At 39.1% G+C, this 17,430-nt stretch overlaps 1 protein-coding gene across 1 annotated transcript in view; it reads right to left on the bottom strand.

Moving 5' to 3' along the window:
* LOC117419751 (cortactin-binding protein 2-like) overlaps nt 1–17,430 on the bottom strand; it is a 54,225-nt gene that overhangs the window by 23,313 nt on the left and 13,482 nt on the right. Inside the window, exons 3-5 of the mRNA XM_058985921.1 lie at nt 13,610–13,834; nt 5,978–7,544; nt 2,559–2,762 (exon numbers count right to left, since the gene is read on the bottom strand). Coding sequence (XP_058841904.1) covers nt 2,559–2,762; nt 5,978–7,544; nt 13,610–13,834 — 1,996 coding nt within the window. The remainder of the gene's footprint in view (nt 1–2,558; nt 2,763–5,977; nt 7,545–13,609; nt 13,835–17,430) is intronic.

Raw genomic sequence — 17,430 nt, 5'->3', positions numbered from 1 at the left:
CTAGAACAACACATCAGTGATACTTTTTCATAAGAAAGGAGATAAAGAACACCTCAGAAACTACAGACCTATTAGCTTACTTCCTATAATCTACAACATTGTTTACCAAGAGATACTCACCAACAGACTTCAAGATAAATTTGACTCGGCACAATCAAATGAGCAAGCAGGATTCAGGAGTGGATTTAGCACAATAGATCATCTTCAAGTTGTACGGCAAGTGATTAAAACCAGCAACGAGTACGAACTACCACTTTGCTTGGGATTCATCGACTATGAAAAAGCCTTTACCTCTGTTTACACAAGATCTGTATTAAGCGCTCCGAAAAAACAAGGAATTGAGAAAACGTACAGAAACTTGATCAGCACCATATACAAGAATGCAACATCCACAGTAAGACTCCATAAAAAAGCGACAAAATCAAGATTGAAAAAGGAGTTCGTCAAGGAGACACAATTTCCCCAAAGCCCTTCACGGTCACCCTTGAAGACATTTTCAAAACACTGGATTGGGAAAACAAGGGGCTGAAGATCAATGGAACCTATTTGAATCACCCAAGATTTGCTGACGACATCCTCATATTTACAACGTGCCCAGAAGAACTACAAACAAGAATACAAGAACTACACGAGGCTAGCATCAAAGCAGGTTTGAAAATGAACCTGAAGAAGACTCAAGTGATGTTCAATAAACTCCACAGGCAATTAAAGTCAATGGGATCAAACTTGAAGAAGTCAATAACTATGTATACTTAGGACAGTTAGTTTCGGCAATGGAGAACCAAATGTGGGAAACTACCCTTTTGCCTAAAGAGGAAAGTCTTCGACCAATGCATGCTGCCAGCTAACTTATGGATGTGAAACCTGGACTCTCAATGCAAAAATGACTCAAAAATTACAAATGACTCAGAGTATGGAAAGATGCATGCTGTGAATAACAAGAGGAGACAGGAAAAGTAAGGAATGGATAAGAGCACAAACAAAAGTATGTAATGTTATTATAAGGGTGAAAAAAATGAAATGGCAGTGGGCCGGACACGTAGCAGGAAGAACAGACCATCGCTGGACAAAGGAGACATTAGACTGAATCCCAAGAGATAAAAAGCAATCAAGAAGACCTATGGGAAGATGGCAAGATGAAATTAAGAAACACGGCGGAGCAACGTGGATGAGGGGCGCAGCAGACAGGCTTTTGTGGAGGAATCTTGGGGGGGCCTTCATCCAGCAGTGGATTGACAAAGGCCGAAGATCATGATGATGATGATGATGAGCATATATACACACACATACATCATCTACTTTATCAAAAACAAGTGAGTCACTTTTTGCCCCTGCAAACTAAGAAAATGATTAAAACAGCAGCCAAGCCATACAAGGCACTATTTTGCTTTAAGTACTTGGTTTATGACAGGATAAACACAGAAGTTACATTCAGTGAAAAAAATCTTAATTACAGAGGGGTAATTACTGTGCTCACCCCCTCAAGTCATCTTTTATTATTTTCAACCTGAAGAAAATCATAAGGATATTTTGGCCAGTATGAAGCTCACAAAGAGGTTTCCCCACAGGGCTTCTTAAAGGTATTAGATGACAGGACTTGTCATCTTTTTCTTTTGTCAGAGGTATAAACTTCAGAACAGTAAACTTTCTTGAACGCCTCCGTCGGCTACTTAAAAGGTATTTGACAATCACAATATCTTAAGTGCAGAAAATTAAAGATCATAGGACCAGAGTATGGTAGTCATTGTGGACAATGCAAATACAAAAAAATCAGTACCTCGGAGTGCGATATATATTTGACCTAGACAATGGTCACATGACTACAACATGGCAGCCATAGATCACAGGTTAAAACAGTGCATGAAAACCAGAGTACTTTATAAACTATAGAATTAGTGCTGTCATGACAGCGTCACTGGCAAGGCTGTTGTTTAGCAGGAAGTGAGATTCAGACACAGAAGCTGCATGTTTAAGCACTAATGCGCACTTTAATAAACAAAACACTAAACAGACACGAACAAAACATGTTAACAAAATAACAGGCACAAGGGCCAAAACAAAAGGTCTATACAAAAAACTTGGACGTAAACACACAGGACACGGACACAGCAACGCGAAACAACTTCACCTACATTAACTCCAACACTAACCATTCTAACAATCGTGATCACCCTATTTATACACCTGTGACTGTATAATCATTTAATCACTTATTCAATTCCTGGCACCAGCCACATTCCCATGTGCTTTTGCAGGGAGGATTTTAACTCCCTCCCTACCACCCAATATTCCCCACTCACACACACATGTCCCCTTACAGGAATTCCTACAAATATTATATCATGTAAAATTTGTCATTTCTTCTGGGGAATATGCTTTCACGTTGCTTGTCGGATCCTCCCCATGGCTTCAAAACCACAACACTATAGACCTTGCACTTAAGACTTCTGGATGAAAGAAAGTTGAAAGCCAGAAGCAGTTGTGCAAAGTTTCAATACTGACATTTAGCTGATGTACGTATGTAAATCATAAAACCAACAAAACATTTCTGGAGTTACCTGTGTGTCCATATTTAGCAGCAGAATACAAGGCAGAATTTCCATCTTCATCAAGGTGACTAATATCCAATTGGTCTTCGTTAAGCAGCATTGACAATAAAGTGACATTTCCCTGGGTAGCAGCTTGGTGGAGAAGGGTGGGCCTGCCAGCCAGGGGGACAGGACCACCACAGGTTAGCGAGGGGACTAGGGAGGGAGACCAGCCTGTGGTGAGTTAAAGTGACAACATTTACAGGGAGGAAGTGAGAAACAACAGAAGCTTAATATATTAACAAACGATAACCTGCTTTCCACATTTTAAACTGCTAGATGGGTATGAATCTGTTCTTGCAATTGGACTACTTTAGTTTCTAAGAATAGGAATCTAAAACAAAAATGGAATATATTAGAATCAGGTGAAAATATAATTCCATCACTGTGGTTCTGTATCCATATGAAAAGAGGTCAATATCTAAAGGCTACGGTCATTTGAAAAAATTCTACTGCTCTACAAAAGAACTAGCTTTCTAGGGTGGGTGCATTTTTAGCTTTTAGTGAATATTACCCCTTTCCCAATTACAATGCACTTTTATTGTGTTAGGATACCCATCCCATCATAAATATACCATTAACATGTTCTACAATGTACCTGCCATCACTTGGAAGCCAGCACAAATTCACATGTATATACAATGGTATAGATGAATTTGACTAAAAAAAAGAAAGAAAAAAAAGTAATTGATTCTAAAACAATCAGTGTCCTTGTGAAAAACATCATGCAGATTATGGCATATATGTAATCCATCTCTAGTCTGTGTGCTGTGGAATGCAGGTATAATGATTTTAAGAACAGCTTTCATAATGACAAATAGCGGAATTACATGGGTATAAAATTAGTTGTATTATTAATTCTCCAAGCCTCATCTCGTTTCTATATGGATGTTAAAAATAAAATGTTATAGAAACCAAGAGTACTGCATGTTCTGTACAAACTTGAGGGGGCCCGGATACTTTATTTTTGTTATCAATTTGCACCTGGTTTATAAAGGTTACAAATAGTAAAGAGCTATATAGCAGTAACCCTGAGAGATTCCACATTAGTCCTACAAAAATAGTTAATGTTAGTACTGCATCTGAAAACCTGCAATCTCACATTTTAACCAAATCCAGGAAAATACAACGCTATTATTATTATTATTTTAATAAACAAGGACTTAGTAAAAAGGTAATGAGGTGTGTTTTTGGCAGTATTATTTTGTTTTTTTGGAAGAGAGTTTGTTTAGTGCATGGAGTTTGCTACGCAACATACAGAAGGCCCTGTGTACCCTTCCTTGTTCAAAGGACTGGAAAAGGAGAACAAAATTAAAAATAAATACAAACTGAAGAAACAATTTAGATTGTGTCTGCATTTAATTTATTAAGTAGTGAAACACAAGTAGCTTATGTTTTAACTGTGTATATCTAAATTACTTTTACTTAATACTCAAAATCAAGATTTTCCCTGTATACTCCTTTGTAATCAGATGTATGAACATAGCCTACAATTCCTTATAACCTAGTCCCCCTTTAAAGTAGAGGAAGGAACACTTTTTTATAGATAACCACACTAATGTTCCTGCAGCCAAAATCCAACAGCTTTTCATATTAATCATATTAACAAATAGTGTATTATCTACTGCACTACCTTTTTTAACTATGATCAAGGAATAAGAATAATGTAAAATATGTGTCATTTCAGATTCCCTCCCATTTATGGAGGGCCATGCAATTAACTAACATGTAACCATAATTGCAAAATATCCAGCATGCATAGCCAATCAAAGCATAAGTAAGAATGATGGTTGTAAGTGCAGCTGCAGTGGATTGTGTATTGTACAAATACTACCAAAGTTTGTTTCATGTTTCTCAAGGCTATGGTGGCAAGTACTAATAACAGGAACAAAGCAAGTTGACTTACAATCCTTTGTGAAAATATCAAGTTCACCTTTTTTTTTTATCCCATCCACACAATTACAGTTTAGATATTTACACCTGAAAGTATCTTGTGAAGATTCAGTAAATTCAAATACAGATGCATTTTTATAAACACAGTGTATTGAAGCAGACCAAGGTACTTTGCCCTTTATTATTGTGAATGACAAAGTGTCCCAGCTAATATGATTTAAAATAGCACTGTCCATCTTTTATATGCATTCCCAGGCCAATATTAAATATAAACTTTAAATGGGCATTATTTTTATTTATTTATTTTCTAAAATAAAATGTGTTGATATATATACTCATATTAAAATGCAACAAACCTTGGAAATTAACATTTATTTTATCCTCTTATTACGGTGGTGTAATCTTCATTTCCACCAGTATACTACATCATTATCATCAAGATGTGTGAATATGTGGGCTGGCAGACTTTTGGTCTGGTTGAACTATGAAGCATTTGTAAATTATATACACTAACACATTATGCATTTCTAAAAAAAAAAAACACCCCACCACACACACTTGTATTTTTTTTATACAGAACATTTTTGCTTAAAAAGAAAAGAAAAAAATCTAACACCACGCTGCAAACTAAGGTCAGTGTCAATTTCAGGAAGTACAGTAGTTAAGTGCACAGTACAGAGTTAGCCATCACAGATACAACAGTTAGTGAAAACGGAGCATTCATTAAGGCTTGCACAACATGCAGTGATAAAGGGCAAAGGGAGAGAAGACAGCTTCTGGCATCAGCTTCAGAGAGTAGAGCTTGTTACTTGTAGAACCCATCCTTGCACTCTCCTGTAACACATCAGCAGTCACTGATGATACATGAGCAATACTTAATTATTCTTTAAAAAAAAAAAAAACACAGTATTGTTTATGTGAGAGAATGGAATTTTGTGGAAGCAGGAAGACAAAAAGTTCCCAAAAGGGAATGAAAAGGAAGGTATGCATAAAGAAGGCACTTTCAGAACTCTACAGCCAGGCAATTCTGTTGACTTTTTCCCCTTTCAGTGCAACCCAAGAAAAAGCCCCTATGAATACGTTTTTTGTTTTTTTTAAAGAGCCAATACAATAAATTATTTTATTGAAGTTGACTGATTGCTTATGAAAGGTGCAGCATCTCTATACAACAACACTGTATTTCTCATATTTCATTTCTTCTACCGCAAGTCTACAAATTGACTGCCACAAGAACTAATGTGGCCTCTTGGAATGTCCCAGTTTTCAAATGTTAGCTACATGCAGTTGTTGAAGAGCACACAAACCATCAAAAGTCAACTTCGCAAGAGTAAATAACAGGTGGACATCTTGGATGACAAGAGGCGACCACACCAGTGTCAACAAGAAAACTAGATAGACTGGGTGGAGAAACTAAATACAGAGAAACAAAGGTTCTTTGACTTGAAAAACTACACCTTCTGCAGAACTAATTTGATAGCATGTTTCAATACTTTTACCTGAGGCTGTTACCAGTAGGCTGTCTGTCTCACGGGGTCTACAGGATGAAGGACTAACAGGGTTTATGGAGGAGCTACAGGCAATGGCGGTGGAGGAGGTGGGAATGGCAAGGGGACACTCTGAGCATGCGGACTGGTGCGGCCCTTGGGAGAGGGAGGGCCAGGCACCCACCTGAGATGTGGCCAAGGCTGGGATAGGGATGGCCACTCCTGCCCCCGAGATATCAACAGCCGGTTTGGGTGGTACCTGAGGAGATGTGGTTTTGATTAGAATCTCCTCATTTATTAGGCGCATTCCTTGAAGTGATCCGGACAGAGGGGGCACTGGTTTGGAGGGAATTCCCAGCCCAGTGCTGGGGGATCGGCTCCCGTCAGTCACCACTTTTATAGGTGGGTGTGGAGGAGAGGGGGTCTGTGACAGGCCAGGTTTTTTGGGCGGTATAGGCGGTGGATTCCCTCTGTCAACTCTCGCCACTGTGGGAGACTTTAAGCCAATTTGGGGATGGCCTAGTCGGCCGGGGAAAGGTCCTCCTTCGGAAGCAGAATGGGGTAAACCAGACCTCAAAGTGGCAGTCTGTGGGCTTGTAAACCTTGAAAGAACTTGTGTGACGGTGTGGCGGGCTTGCTGCTTGGCAGCCAAGTTGTCACGGTTTGTAGGCGACAAATCTCTGGATGGGGGGCTCTGGGTGGTTGTTCCATTTTGCTCGTGCTCGGTTGGAGAAGCTTGAAACTTGAAGCGTGCAGCTTGGACTCTGGGACTCAGGCCTGTCTGCAAAGTGGTGGAGTTAGCAGGTGAATGTAAACTGTGCATAGCAGGTGGATTGACTTGGTGCTGTGACTCTGGGGGTCCACCACCTGAAGATCCATTCTCAGTCTGTGCTGTCACTACTGAATTGCAGTGGGGAGAACCCCTGTCATGTTTGGCTAACACTGCATTTCCTGCTACGCCCAATTTTGGATTTCCACCACTGGTGTAATTTGTAGCGGAAGCTTTTACAGGTATGGGAGACTTCTTCAAACCATCAATACTGTGCTCTGCAGTTAGTGGTATGTCTGTTTGGCAAGAGGTTGTCCTCAAATTTAGCTTGTCTGTTCCGACGCCGATGGATGTCAAGCACTTGGTTTTGCTTGGTAGGTTGGCAGGGACATTTAGTTTGCTTGGCTTTTCAGATCTGAGCTGCTCCACTTCCTTCCTCAGGTTCTCACTCTCCAGCTTCAGGTCTCCTGTACGTGTTTCCTCACGGCTCAGCTTGGCACGCAGCTGCTCCCGTTCCGTGTCGAACTCGGAGAGCTGCTTCTCCATCTGCGCCTCCATCTGCTGAACCTTCTGCCTCTCGGCTGCCAGCTCCTCCTCCAGCCGGCTCGTTGTCTTGGTCTCCTCCTCCAGTTTGGCCGAGAGGTCATCGAACTTCTGGCTCTCCTCAACCACCCTGGCAGCCAGTTGCTTACATTCCTTAACCAGCATCGTGACGATGTGCTTGTTCTTTTCACGCTCATCCTTCAGCTGGGCCGACAGCTTCTTGTGATCCTGCTCCAGGCTCTGTAACTGGGCCTTCTCCATCTCCAGCTAAAAAAAAAAAAAAAAATGTTAATGTAAAATACATTAATTTCATTTTTGAAAGCCTTCCCCCCCCTTTATGTTTTTAACCCAATGCTGAAACGAACACACAAAAATGCAGGCTTATCTAAAAGAATGCAAGTGAAAAAAAAGTCTAATGTCATAAAGACAATTACAATGACAAACCTTTCCCCGCCTTACACACACATTATTGATTTTTATACAGTACATTTTCATGCACATAACTCAATAAACTTAAATAAAATAGTAACCACCTCGTTTCCATGGACAGCCAACTCGAGTGCGCTCCAATTGGACAACTCGAGTTGGTGAAAAAGGAGGCGTTTCCATGGTTTTCCGAGTTATCACGCGAGTTGGGCAGGAAATACTTGCGAGTTAAAGGTCAAGACGTGCATTCGCTGAAGATGGTATTACAGTCAAATTGTCAATGATTTAAAAGATAAATCCATCTAGATATTCTTTCGCATTTGTTTCATGCAGTACATATACCTCTGGCAGACTGGTATGCAGAACAGGGAAAGAAGCGCTGGACAAGGGAAATAACGTGTCAGATGTCAAAGTGGATATGACAATGGCAGTGATGAAGCCAATTTGCTTGAAAACATTAAAAGCAGACCAGACATTCCCATCAAAGGATTTAAAAAATCTGGAACTGATCTGATACGATCAGAAACTCAGAGGTATTGTAAACTATAAACAAAATTGTTTATGCCAGACTTGTTAGAAAATCTGTAACAAAATGGTTGATCATTATTGTCGATACGTTGTAGATATTACTAAAAACACCCACCGTGCAGGTATCGCAAAGTCCATAAAGAAAATATTAAAATCAATTAGTTCTGCACCATATAAAACTGAGATGATTTTACCAGTGCTTGCTTGTCTAACTTATTAGAAGGCTTTTTTTTTGTTCTCCAAGTTGCTGCAATAACATTGTAGATGCTAGTATAACGAGTTACTGTAAATGAGATACTGTTTTAGCAGACAGATTTCATTAAGTAAACATTTATTTGAATCTTTTTGGAATTAAAGGTATAAATGCAAGATCTGTATCCTAACCCTTCCCTTCCCCCATAATCAGACCATATACAAAAGTGCAACAACTCAAGATTGAAGAATTTTAACTAGAAGGAAGAAGGTAGTATGTTAATACCAAACCTTTAAACAAACATCCAAGAGGCACAGCTACAAAACAGCCGAAGCTGACAAGCAAAAGCATATAAAAATTGTTTTTAAAAAGGGTAAATAAATAAATAAATAAAATAAAAATCAGTTTCAGATGTTCATCTCAAAATAGAAAAAAAAAATGTAGTGTGTTATTCAGAAGATTACTTCATGTAATGTCTGATTCAGTCTCTCGGTGGCTATGGGAAAACCTGTGATTTCAAGCAAGTGCAATGCTTTACCCAGACCATTTCACTCCAATGCTAAGAATTTGAGTACCAACATGGGACTTGCTGTTTACTCTTTATGTCTAAACAGCATATATTGATTTCCAGGTGACTGGGTGTGAACTGCTCCCTGGGGCAGGAACAGCAGAACACAAGGTTCTCCCTGTGATTCAATCATTCCAGCTGTGTGGGTGAACCCTACAGCTGCGTGAGCTTCGTCTCTCTTTGCATGTAATGCTATTAGGCAGCCATGTAGAGTTATAGGGGAGGAATAAATATTGCTTTTTACGCACCAAAACAATAAGCACAATATAAGCTAAAACAGACATGAATATAGGAAACTTGCTGATCTACATAGGATAATTGAATATCTCACTGTCACTGTGAATTTCATTTCTCACTGTCAACTTGAATTTCGTCTTCCCCTAAACACAACCCTGGATTAATGGTATCGTAGGCTTTACACTGATTGGGTGCATCTGAGGGGTGGAATTTCCAAATGCTTACAGAATAAAAAAAGGTGGTTCTTAATTCGTTTAATTAGATTTGGTAGGATGATCTGCAAACTGCGAATCTACAAAGAGCAAGCAATTGTTGTGGCGATATATTGCAACTGCAAAAGAAATTTAGACTGGCACTGCCCCTAAGATTAAAGGGAGAAACAAACCAAGGAAAAAGAGAAACACAAAAAATCTCTAAATGATCAATTCTATAATAATCTTTTACAAAAGAAGCAAAATGTACAAAATAAATTACCTTATGAAATCTCATTGGGAGAGAGAAAATGAATAAAGTAAATCATCATTACAGGGGAATACTAGCTGGTGCAGTGGTACTGAACATGCAGTGTTGAATAAGGCTGCCCATAAAGGTCACTTTTAAAATGTGTTTCATATTCATCAAACCCAGACTAAGGTATACATACACAAAATAGTAATTTGACAATAAGATAGTTAACATTGTTTACCTACTGAATATTCTATGAAGCCACTTTAGTCAACAAATAGTCACTTTACTAATAAGGTTCTATTAAAATCCCTGGCCGTGTTACAACTCAATTAGAATGGACAATGACTGCAGTCACTCCACTGCAGACAATGTTCTCTATAATAAGTGCGGTGTCACCTTTCAGCCAAGTGATGACCAGTAGCGGTTTTAGCCACACGCAGCCCATGCAACTGCATGAGGCCCTGAGGCAGCAAGGGGCCCCTTGTTGTCGTGGCTTAGTTACTATAAAAAAAATCTTAAATTCACTTCAAGTCTGCACCAGAATGAAGGACTCGGTTCCTTTTATCTACAAGCCACAAGCCATAAGCCATAAACAATGTGTAGGAGTTTAAAGCCATGCGCAGGTTTATGTCAGTATGTGCCTCGTAATCATGTAACCCATGATTTAAGCTAAAAACTGCAAGACATTAAAAAATTAACACATTTCAACACACTACAAACAAAGTTTGCTTGCCCGTGCCGTCAGTGCTGCAAACTTGAGGGGACTACAAGTATAAGTGTGTCACATGCGTGCTGCGTTTTTGAATGAACCTGGAAACAAATACAAATAAATGTGTTTTCAGCCAACGTATCGTCCTCGTTTCTTGCAATGGTTGACTGCATCTACAGGGGAAATTTGCTGGGCTGCCCTAACCTCAGTATTGCCTTGCATCTGCTTTTGACTGTGCCTGTCACAGTAGCGTCAGGGGAGAGAAGCTTTTCTTGCCTGAACATGAAATGAATCAAAAAATATTTATTTCTACAATGTTGCAGGAACGTTTCACTGGACTCGGGCAGATATCGATCGTGCACCAAATTTGCATAAAACAGGATTATTCAGCTAGAATTGCACTTTGCTGCTGCAAAAGCACGAAAGGTTCATTTCTAACTCTGAGTGTGTTTTTTTGTGATTGCTGTAGTAAAATGCAATACATTTAATAGTGTTGTTGTTGCACTGTTTGTAAGTTATGGTACCGTAGAGTAGTATTACTGGTAAAAATAGGGAATAGGTGCCACGGAATCGAGCTTTGTATGGGGCCACCATGGGACAAACACTAATCACCTTATTTATTCTTTAAAGCCCAGTAATGCTTTGGTTTCACTCTTAGATTGCTGTTTGGTCTCCAAGACAACCATTTGCATTTTCTCACTTATCACCATAACAACCAGCTGCATGTATATATTTTTAACTCCAAATGAATTCCATCAGAGGTCTTGATATCTCCAATCTCTCAGTCTCAGATCTCTCTCTCTCTCTCTCTGACCATTTCTTAATCACTGCCAATATTAATCTTCCTACACTTTCAGCTACTACTGACACTGTCAATTCCTTCTGATCCAAAAATCTGCTAAATCCTATAATACTCTCGGAATGTGTCTCTTCTTCCCCCCTGACTGATACACTCCTGTCTTCAGTCGATGCTGCGGTGTCCCTTTACAACACCACCCTTACTCGGATCATTGATAGTTGCCCCGCTTACAACCAGAACAGTGAAGAAACATCGCAACTGTCCATGTAATACCCTCGAACTTCGACTGATTAAGTCTGCCTGCCGCAAGACTGAGTGCAAATGGAGGTCGTCTGGACTAACAGTTCACAGAGAGATCTGGACTGATCACCTCAGTAACTACAGGCATGCACTCGCTGCTGCCTGGGTGAAGTACTTCTCAGAAATCATATCCATGGGAAACGGTACACCAAATATTCTCTTCAAAACCATTGATCAAATCCTGCATCCAACCATCGATAAATACATCTCCCATTCATCCTCTTCTCTTACCTGCCATGATTTCTCCTCTTTCGGAACAAAATCAACACCATTTATTCTACGCTCTCATGCCACAAACCCAGTATAGTACTTGACCACTTTGACTCTCCTCCGATTGCCCCTCCTGCTCTCTTCCTTCTCTCCTCTCTCCATTACTGATGTCTCCAGCCTACTGTTGAAATCAATTACTGCCACGTGCCCCTTGGACCCCTGGCCAACAAATCTCGTCCGTCTGTGCTTCTGATCTTTCTCCTTCCATTATGCACACTATCAACCTGTCCCTGGATTCAGGCTTAGTTCTTGCTGCCCTCAAGACTGCCCGAGTAACGCCAGCATACAAAAAACCCTCCCTTGACCTGGCTGTTTTATCTAACTTCCGATCACATTACCCAGTCTTGCCCAGCTGCACTGGCTACCTGTAAAGTTAAGGATTACTTTCAAAAGTCTCCTGCTTGCCTACAAGCCCCTTCATCACACAGGCCCAGAGTATCTCTCCAACCTGCTGACTTGCTACCCAAGCAAAAGTGCACCACACTCAGCGCTCTTTTAGCTTCATGGCCCCGACTCTCTGGAACTCTCTCCCAGCTTTAGTGCGTGTAGCTCCCATAGTCGCTCGCTTCAAATCAACTCTCAAGACCCACTTGTTCTCTCTTGCTTTCAATGCTCTTTAAGCCTGATATCTGTTATTAGCGGCTGTCTAAATTGCTATTTCAGGTTTTTCACTCCATCTCATTTGTATGATTCTGTATGACACACGCATCCACAATGTTTAGAATTCACATTCTAGCCTTGTATTTAATGTATTATGCCTGTATTTAATGTATTTGCATTGTTTTTTTGTTTTTTTTGCTTCTTTTACTGTTTGTATTTAATGTACTATGCCCTGTATTTAATGTATTATTCCTCACTATCTTGTAAACTGCTTTGGGATGGCGGTCCACTATGAAAAGATGCTACATAAAATAAATATTGATTGCTTGACCATTCAATTCACAATCATTAGGCAAGTGGCTCTTCAATCCCAAAGGATGCTATTTCAGTACAGAACAGGGGTCCATGAACCTTGGTAAAGCTACAAGCCAAGCATGGTGAGGCTTCACAGCTACTCCAAACCATTCAATATCTCTAGAACTAGAACTTCCCGTTACATTTTACTGAAGATCTCCAATTCGAATTCTTATTTTTTTAAAAGGAAAGAGAATAGAACTGTATTAAAAAAATGACTTAGGTGAACAGAGTGCTCCAATTGGTTGAACTAGATTCAAAGTAGTGTTGTTTGACATTACAACATGGGCTTTAAAAATCATACCCTTGGCAACACCAAGGGTAAGTATCCAGTGGGGCTCCCCACTTATGAAGCTCAGATCACTACACTTCATATTGTAGAACAGGTATATTTAGCACTATTGTTTATTCAGTCCATTGTGAAATAAGTGCAACTCTATTACAGGTATGCAAGCTGTGTATAACACCTAAACTTAACTGCTGGCAGTGATCACTGCACTGCAGTGAGTTTGTTTTGAAATAGGAACAGAATGAGTGGGTAACCATATATGTAAAAATCAGTGCTTGGATGAACATGTATTTATCTCCCATATTTGAATATTCTTTCAAAATTCAAATGGATATTCAAATAGTATTTACCTTTGACCTGCTGCAGAAGTCTGTTTGCCAAATACAGCAAATCCCAGCAATGTGTGGCTGGGAAAGTGTTGACAATGTGATTGAGAGGCAGGTCAGTCAATTTAGGGATTTTTCTGAGGGGCGGGGAGAGAGTTACGATACAGAAAAGGGGATGCAAATAATTAAATATCTTGTCATAACTCATGAAAATAAAAAAAAATATGTTGTAGAAGAGCAAACAAGCAAACAAATCAGTAAACATCAAGGCTTGATTTAGCATTACTTTTTTTTGCCTGCTTTCCGCAGCAGCAAGCTGCGCTGACATTCGTTCCTGCATTTTCCTGCAGTGGGCCATGACTGCCTCCAGGATTGACAAGGGGCTGGTGCACATGGGCCTCTTCACCTTCTCTCCTCCACCTGCTTCATAGTCACGCTGCAGAGCCAGGAAGGGGTCAGTGATGTTGAACCGCCCGTATCGTTCCTGGATAAACACATCCTTCCTACGAGCCTGCAACAGTAACACAACACCACATTATTCTCTTGTATGCAATTAATGAATAGTCTTCAACAAGAGGATTTATTATATGGCATGTCCTCTCGTAAGCCCGCAGGTGCCCGGACAGACTACAGGGGTCACTGGTGCGCGGTGAGCCAAGGACACCCTGGCCAACCCAAGCCCTGAACCGAATCCAAATCTTATATCTGCCCAGACGCACATCCATTTTAATATATCCCTCCAATATGTGCGGTTCTTCTTTAAATAAAAGACACAAATCCGGTATTGAACGTAATTGTTGTATTTAATACCAAGAACATGTTTGATGAACTCTGCTGCGGCTCTGAACTCCCTATTATTATTATTATTATTTTTTTAAATTGTTTATTTAGCAGACGCTTTTATCCAAGGCGACTTACAGAGACTAGGGTGTGTGAACTATGCACCGGCTGCAGAGTCACTTACAATTACTCTCACCCAAAAGACAGAGCACAAGGAGGTTAAGTGACTTGCTCAGGGTCACACAATGAGTCAGTGGCTGAGGTGGGATTTGAACCGGGGACCTCCTGGTTACAAGCCCTTTTCTTTAACCATTGGACCACACAGCCTCCTATATTACTGGTGGCGCACGCATTAAACACATCATGTGGCTGCTGAATGCAAACATACCCCCGTATGCAACAGCACATTCACATCACCCTTTTTATGGAGTAAAATTATGCAGTAAATCTGTAATATAGTAACGGCAAACTGTTGTAGACTTTTGTGCTTTGTTGCTTTGTCTGTGAAACGTGTTCTAGAGATCATAACGAGAGAATTTTTTTTTTTTTTTTAAGAATCGGTGTACAGAAATATATATTGTAACTTTACAACCGTCAGAGATTCTGGATACTGTTGGCAACCCTACTCTCAGATCAGGTGACACAGGTTGAAACATTATTAAAGAAAATAGTGGGTTATGGCAAAGATGCAGCTCTCCTTTCTTGTAAAGGTAAAGTAAACAGTTCTGTACTTTGACGTTTCTGTTGTGGGGGGAGGGGGCTAGCTGTAAATTGTGTACGTTTCAAACTGAAATCTTATTCAGGGATATATTTCCATTTGGTAAGAAAAATACTATGAACTAAAAGGTTCAAAACAATAGATTGTGCGTGTCCCTTGTTAGTAGCTGCCAGTCCGTTTTTCATTCAACAGTTTCCTTTAGTTTTTCTTGACAGTTTTCGTAGATTAGGTATTGGGTTCGGTATTCGGCTGAATCTTTTAAGATGGATTCAGTATGCGGAATCCAGACAGCAAACAAAAATGAAAAAAGATGGCGGACAGTGCATTGCTTCACAACAAAAAGGTAAAAAAAAAAAAAAAAACAGTGGCACGTGACAACGAAGTAATGTTAAATATTATTAGTTTCGCTCAAGACAGACGGCTACAGTTAGGACTGATTTAAAACAAAATAATATGTATAAAATACATTAACAAAGCAGGTTACTCTTGATCCCTGCATCATCATCCTGTATTTGGTCACAGTCGCATATTCTTAGTAACTTTTAGAAGCAACAACACAGATTACGTTCTTGACAGTAAATTAATATATACAAGACACATTTTTAATTTCATGGAATATTAGATTTCATTAAAATATTATCGATTTGTTACCGTGGATTCCCAATCGATAAATAATTAGATTATTATCGTTATCGTTACAAGCCTAATATATTACACACACACACACACACATAACTACAGATAGGCAAGATATTTTTATGCCAAGTATCTAAAATTTAATCTTCTTAGAATATCCTGTGCTCAAAAAAATAACCCATACATGCACATAAAATCTTGATTGTTATTAGCTGTCCTTTATAGTGAATTTTAAGATGAAGAATGTAGCCTTTTGTTGGTGCATGATGTCTATCTGTGTGTGTTACAAACAAGAATGAAAAAGGAATTAAATTTGGGGAACCATTGTTTATATGTAAACATCTAAAGCAAACTTGCGATATGATATTACATACTATAGATTAGTTGTAGAAGAGCTGGTTTCAATTTTGTTATAAACTAGTACAGTAAAACCTGTACAATGCTACTGGCCAAGTGTACGGCACACTTCATACAGTATCTAATGTGTGACCCATATGCAACATGCAGACATTCTCTTTGTGAAAGCTGATCTTAAGAAAATAATAATAATAATAATAATAATAATAATAATAATAATAATAATAATAATTTTAGGTAGTGCAAAATCAATGCCAGAAGCCATTTACTGTATATAGACAGACAGATAGATAGACAGATAGATAGATAGACAGACAGACAGACAGACAGACAGACAGACAGACAGACAGACAGACAGACAGACAGATAGATAGATAGATAGATAGATAGATAGATAGATAGATAGATAAATGTCTCCCATGTTTTATTCACAGATTTACAAATGCAATAAGAACCAAGTTCGTACCTAACTGTTAATTCTACAAAACTGTATCCAAATCAGAGAATCAAAAACAGAGAACCGGGTAGGTTTTCTGTGACCTTGACCTGGAGGTTGAAAGTTTCCCCAAAATCCTTGTATATGCTTTAGTCTACCTGTATGACAATGACCTCTATAACCTACTAAGCATCATTTTAGTATTATCTCCTTGATAAATAAAATGACACAGTTCAGCAGTCAGCCTTCATGGAAGCAAAGCATCCTTTTCCTGGAAATGGTGCATTTTACCATAGAAGGGAAACTTGTGTTCTGCTACAAGACACGAACAAACTGAAAATAAAGGTGTCCCAGTTTTCTCCCTTTGTGGGAGTGGAAATTCTTTTGCCATTTAAACTAGCGTAGGTTTCTGACTCATGGACCCCTGCCATTTTCCTCCAGGCTTTGTAAATCCCATGCCCCTAATCATTGCTTCTCCACCCCCACCAACACTTTGACTGAAACTAGTCTTGTTGCCATATGAAAAACAATGTTAAAAGAGGTCAGGTCAGATGGTTTGTTTTAGCTACCAGCAGCCAGTGGGAAACCCCAAATAATAATTTGTTCATAGACCTAAGTAGCACAAAACAGATTATTATAAAATACATCAAAGCAGCATGTGATGATCTTAGGCTCAGTTTCAACATCATTTTCCTCCCACATGAAACTCTGTAATACATAGTTATCTAGCTAGATAATTACCTAAAAATATATTAAGTTTATATTGACATCGACAACAGCCAATGTTTAAATGCAAAGGGAATTTTTATACAAAGGCACTCAACTTTGTACAACATAGTGAATATGCCAAGTTATCCAGATGGATGGTCATTGTTCATACTTAACCCTCCCTCTCAAAGCTTCTTTGGATTTCATATTTCACAATTGTCAGATTAATCACTGGATGACAATTTCCTTTGTCATGAGTGACAGCTGAAACAAAACCTACTAAAAATCATAAATAAGAAAATGCTTTATCCTACTTGAAGCATGTTTTTTTAAACAGAACAGAGACTAATTGGGTTATAGAGGAAAGTGCTGGAAATAAGTTAATCTCAGCAATGTCCAAAATCTTTTTAAATATTAGCACCATTCCATATACCAGGAGTATAATGAATATCTAAACAACTAAATGTGATAA

This window comes from Acipenser ruthenus, chromosome 14 (assembly GCF_902713425.1).
Source record: "Acipenser ruthenus chromosome 14, fAciRut3.2 maternal haplotype, whole genome shotgun sequence".
In the NCBI taxonomy this organism is placed as follows: Eukaryota; Metazoa; Chordata; class Actinopteri; order Acipenseriformes; family Acipenseridae; genus Acipenser; species Acipenser ruthenus.
This window is presented reverse-complemented; position numbering and strand designations above follow the sequence as displayed.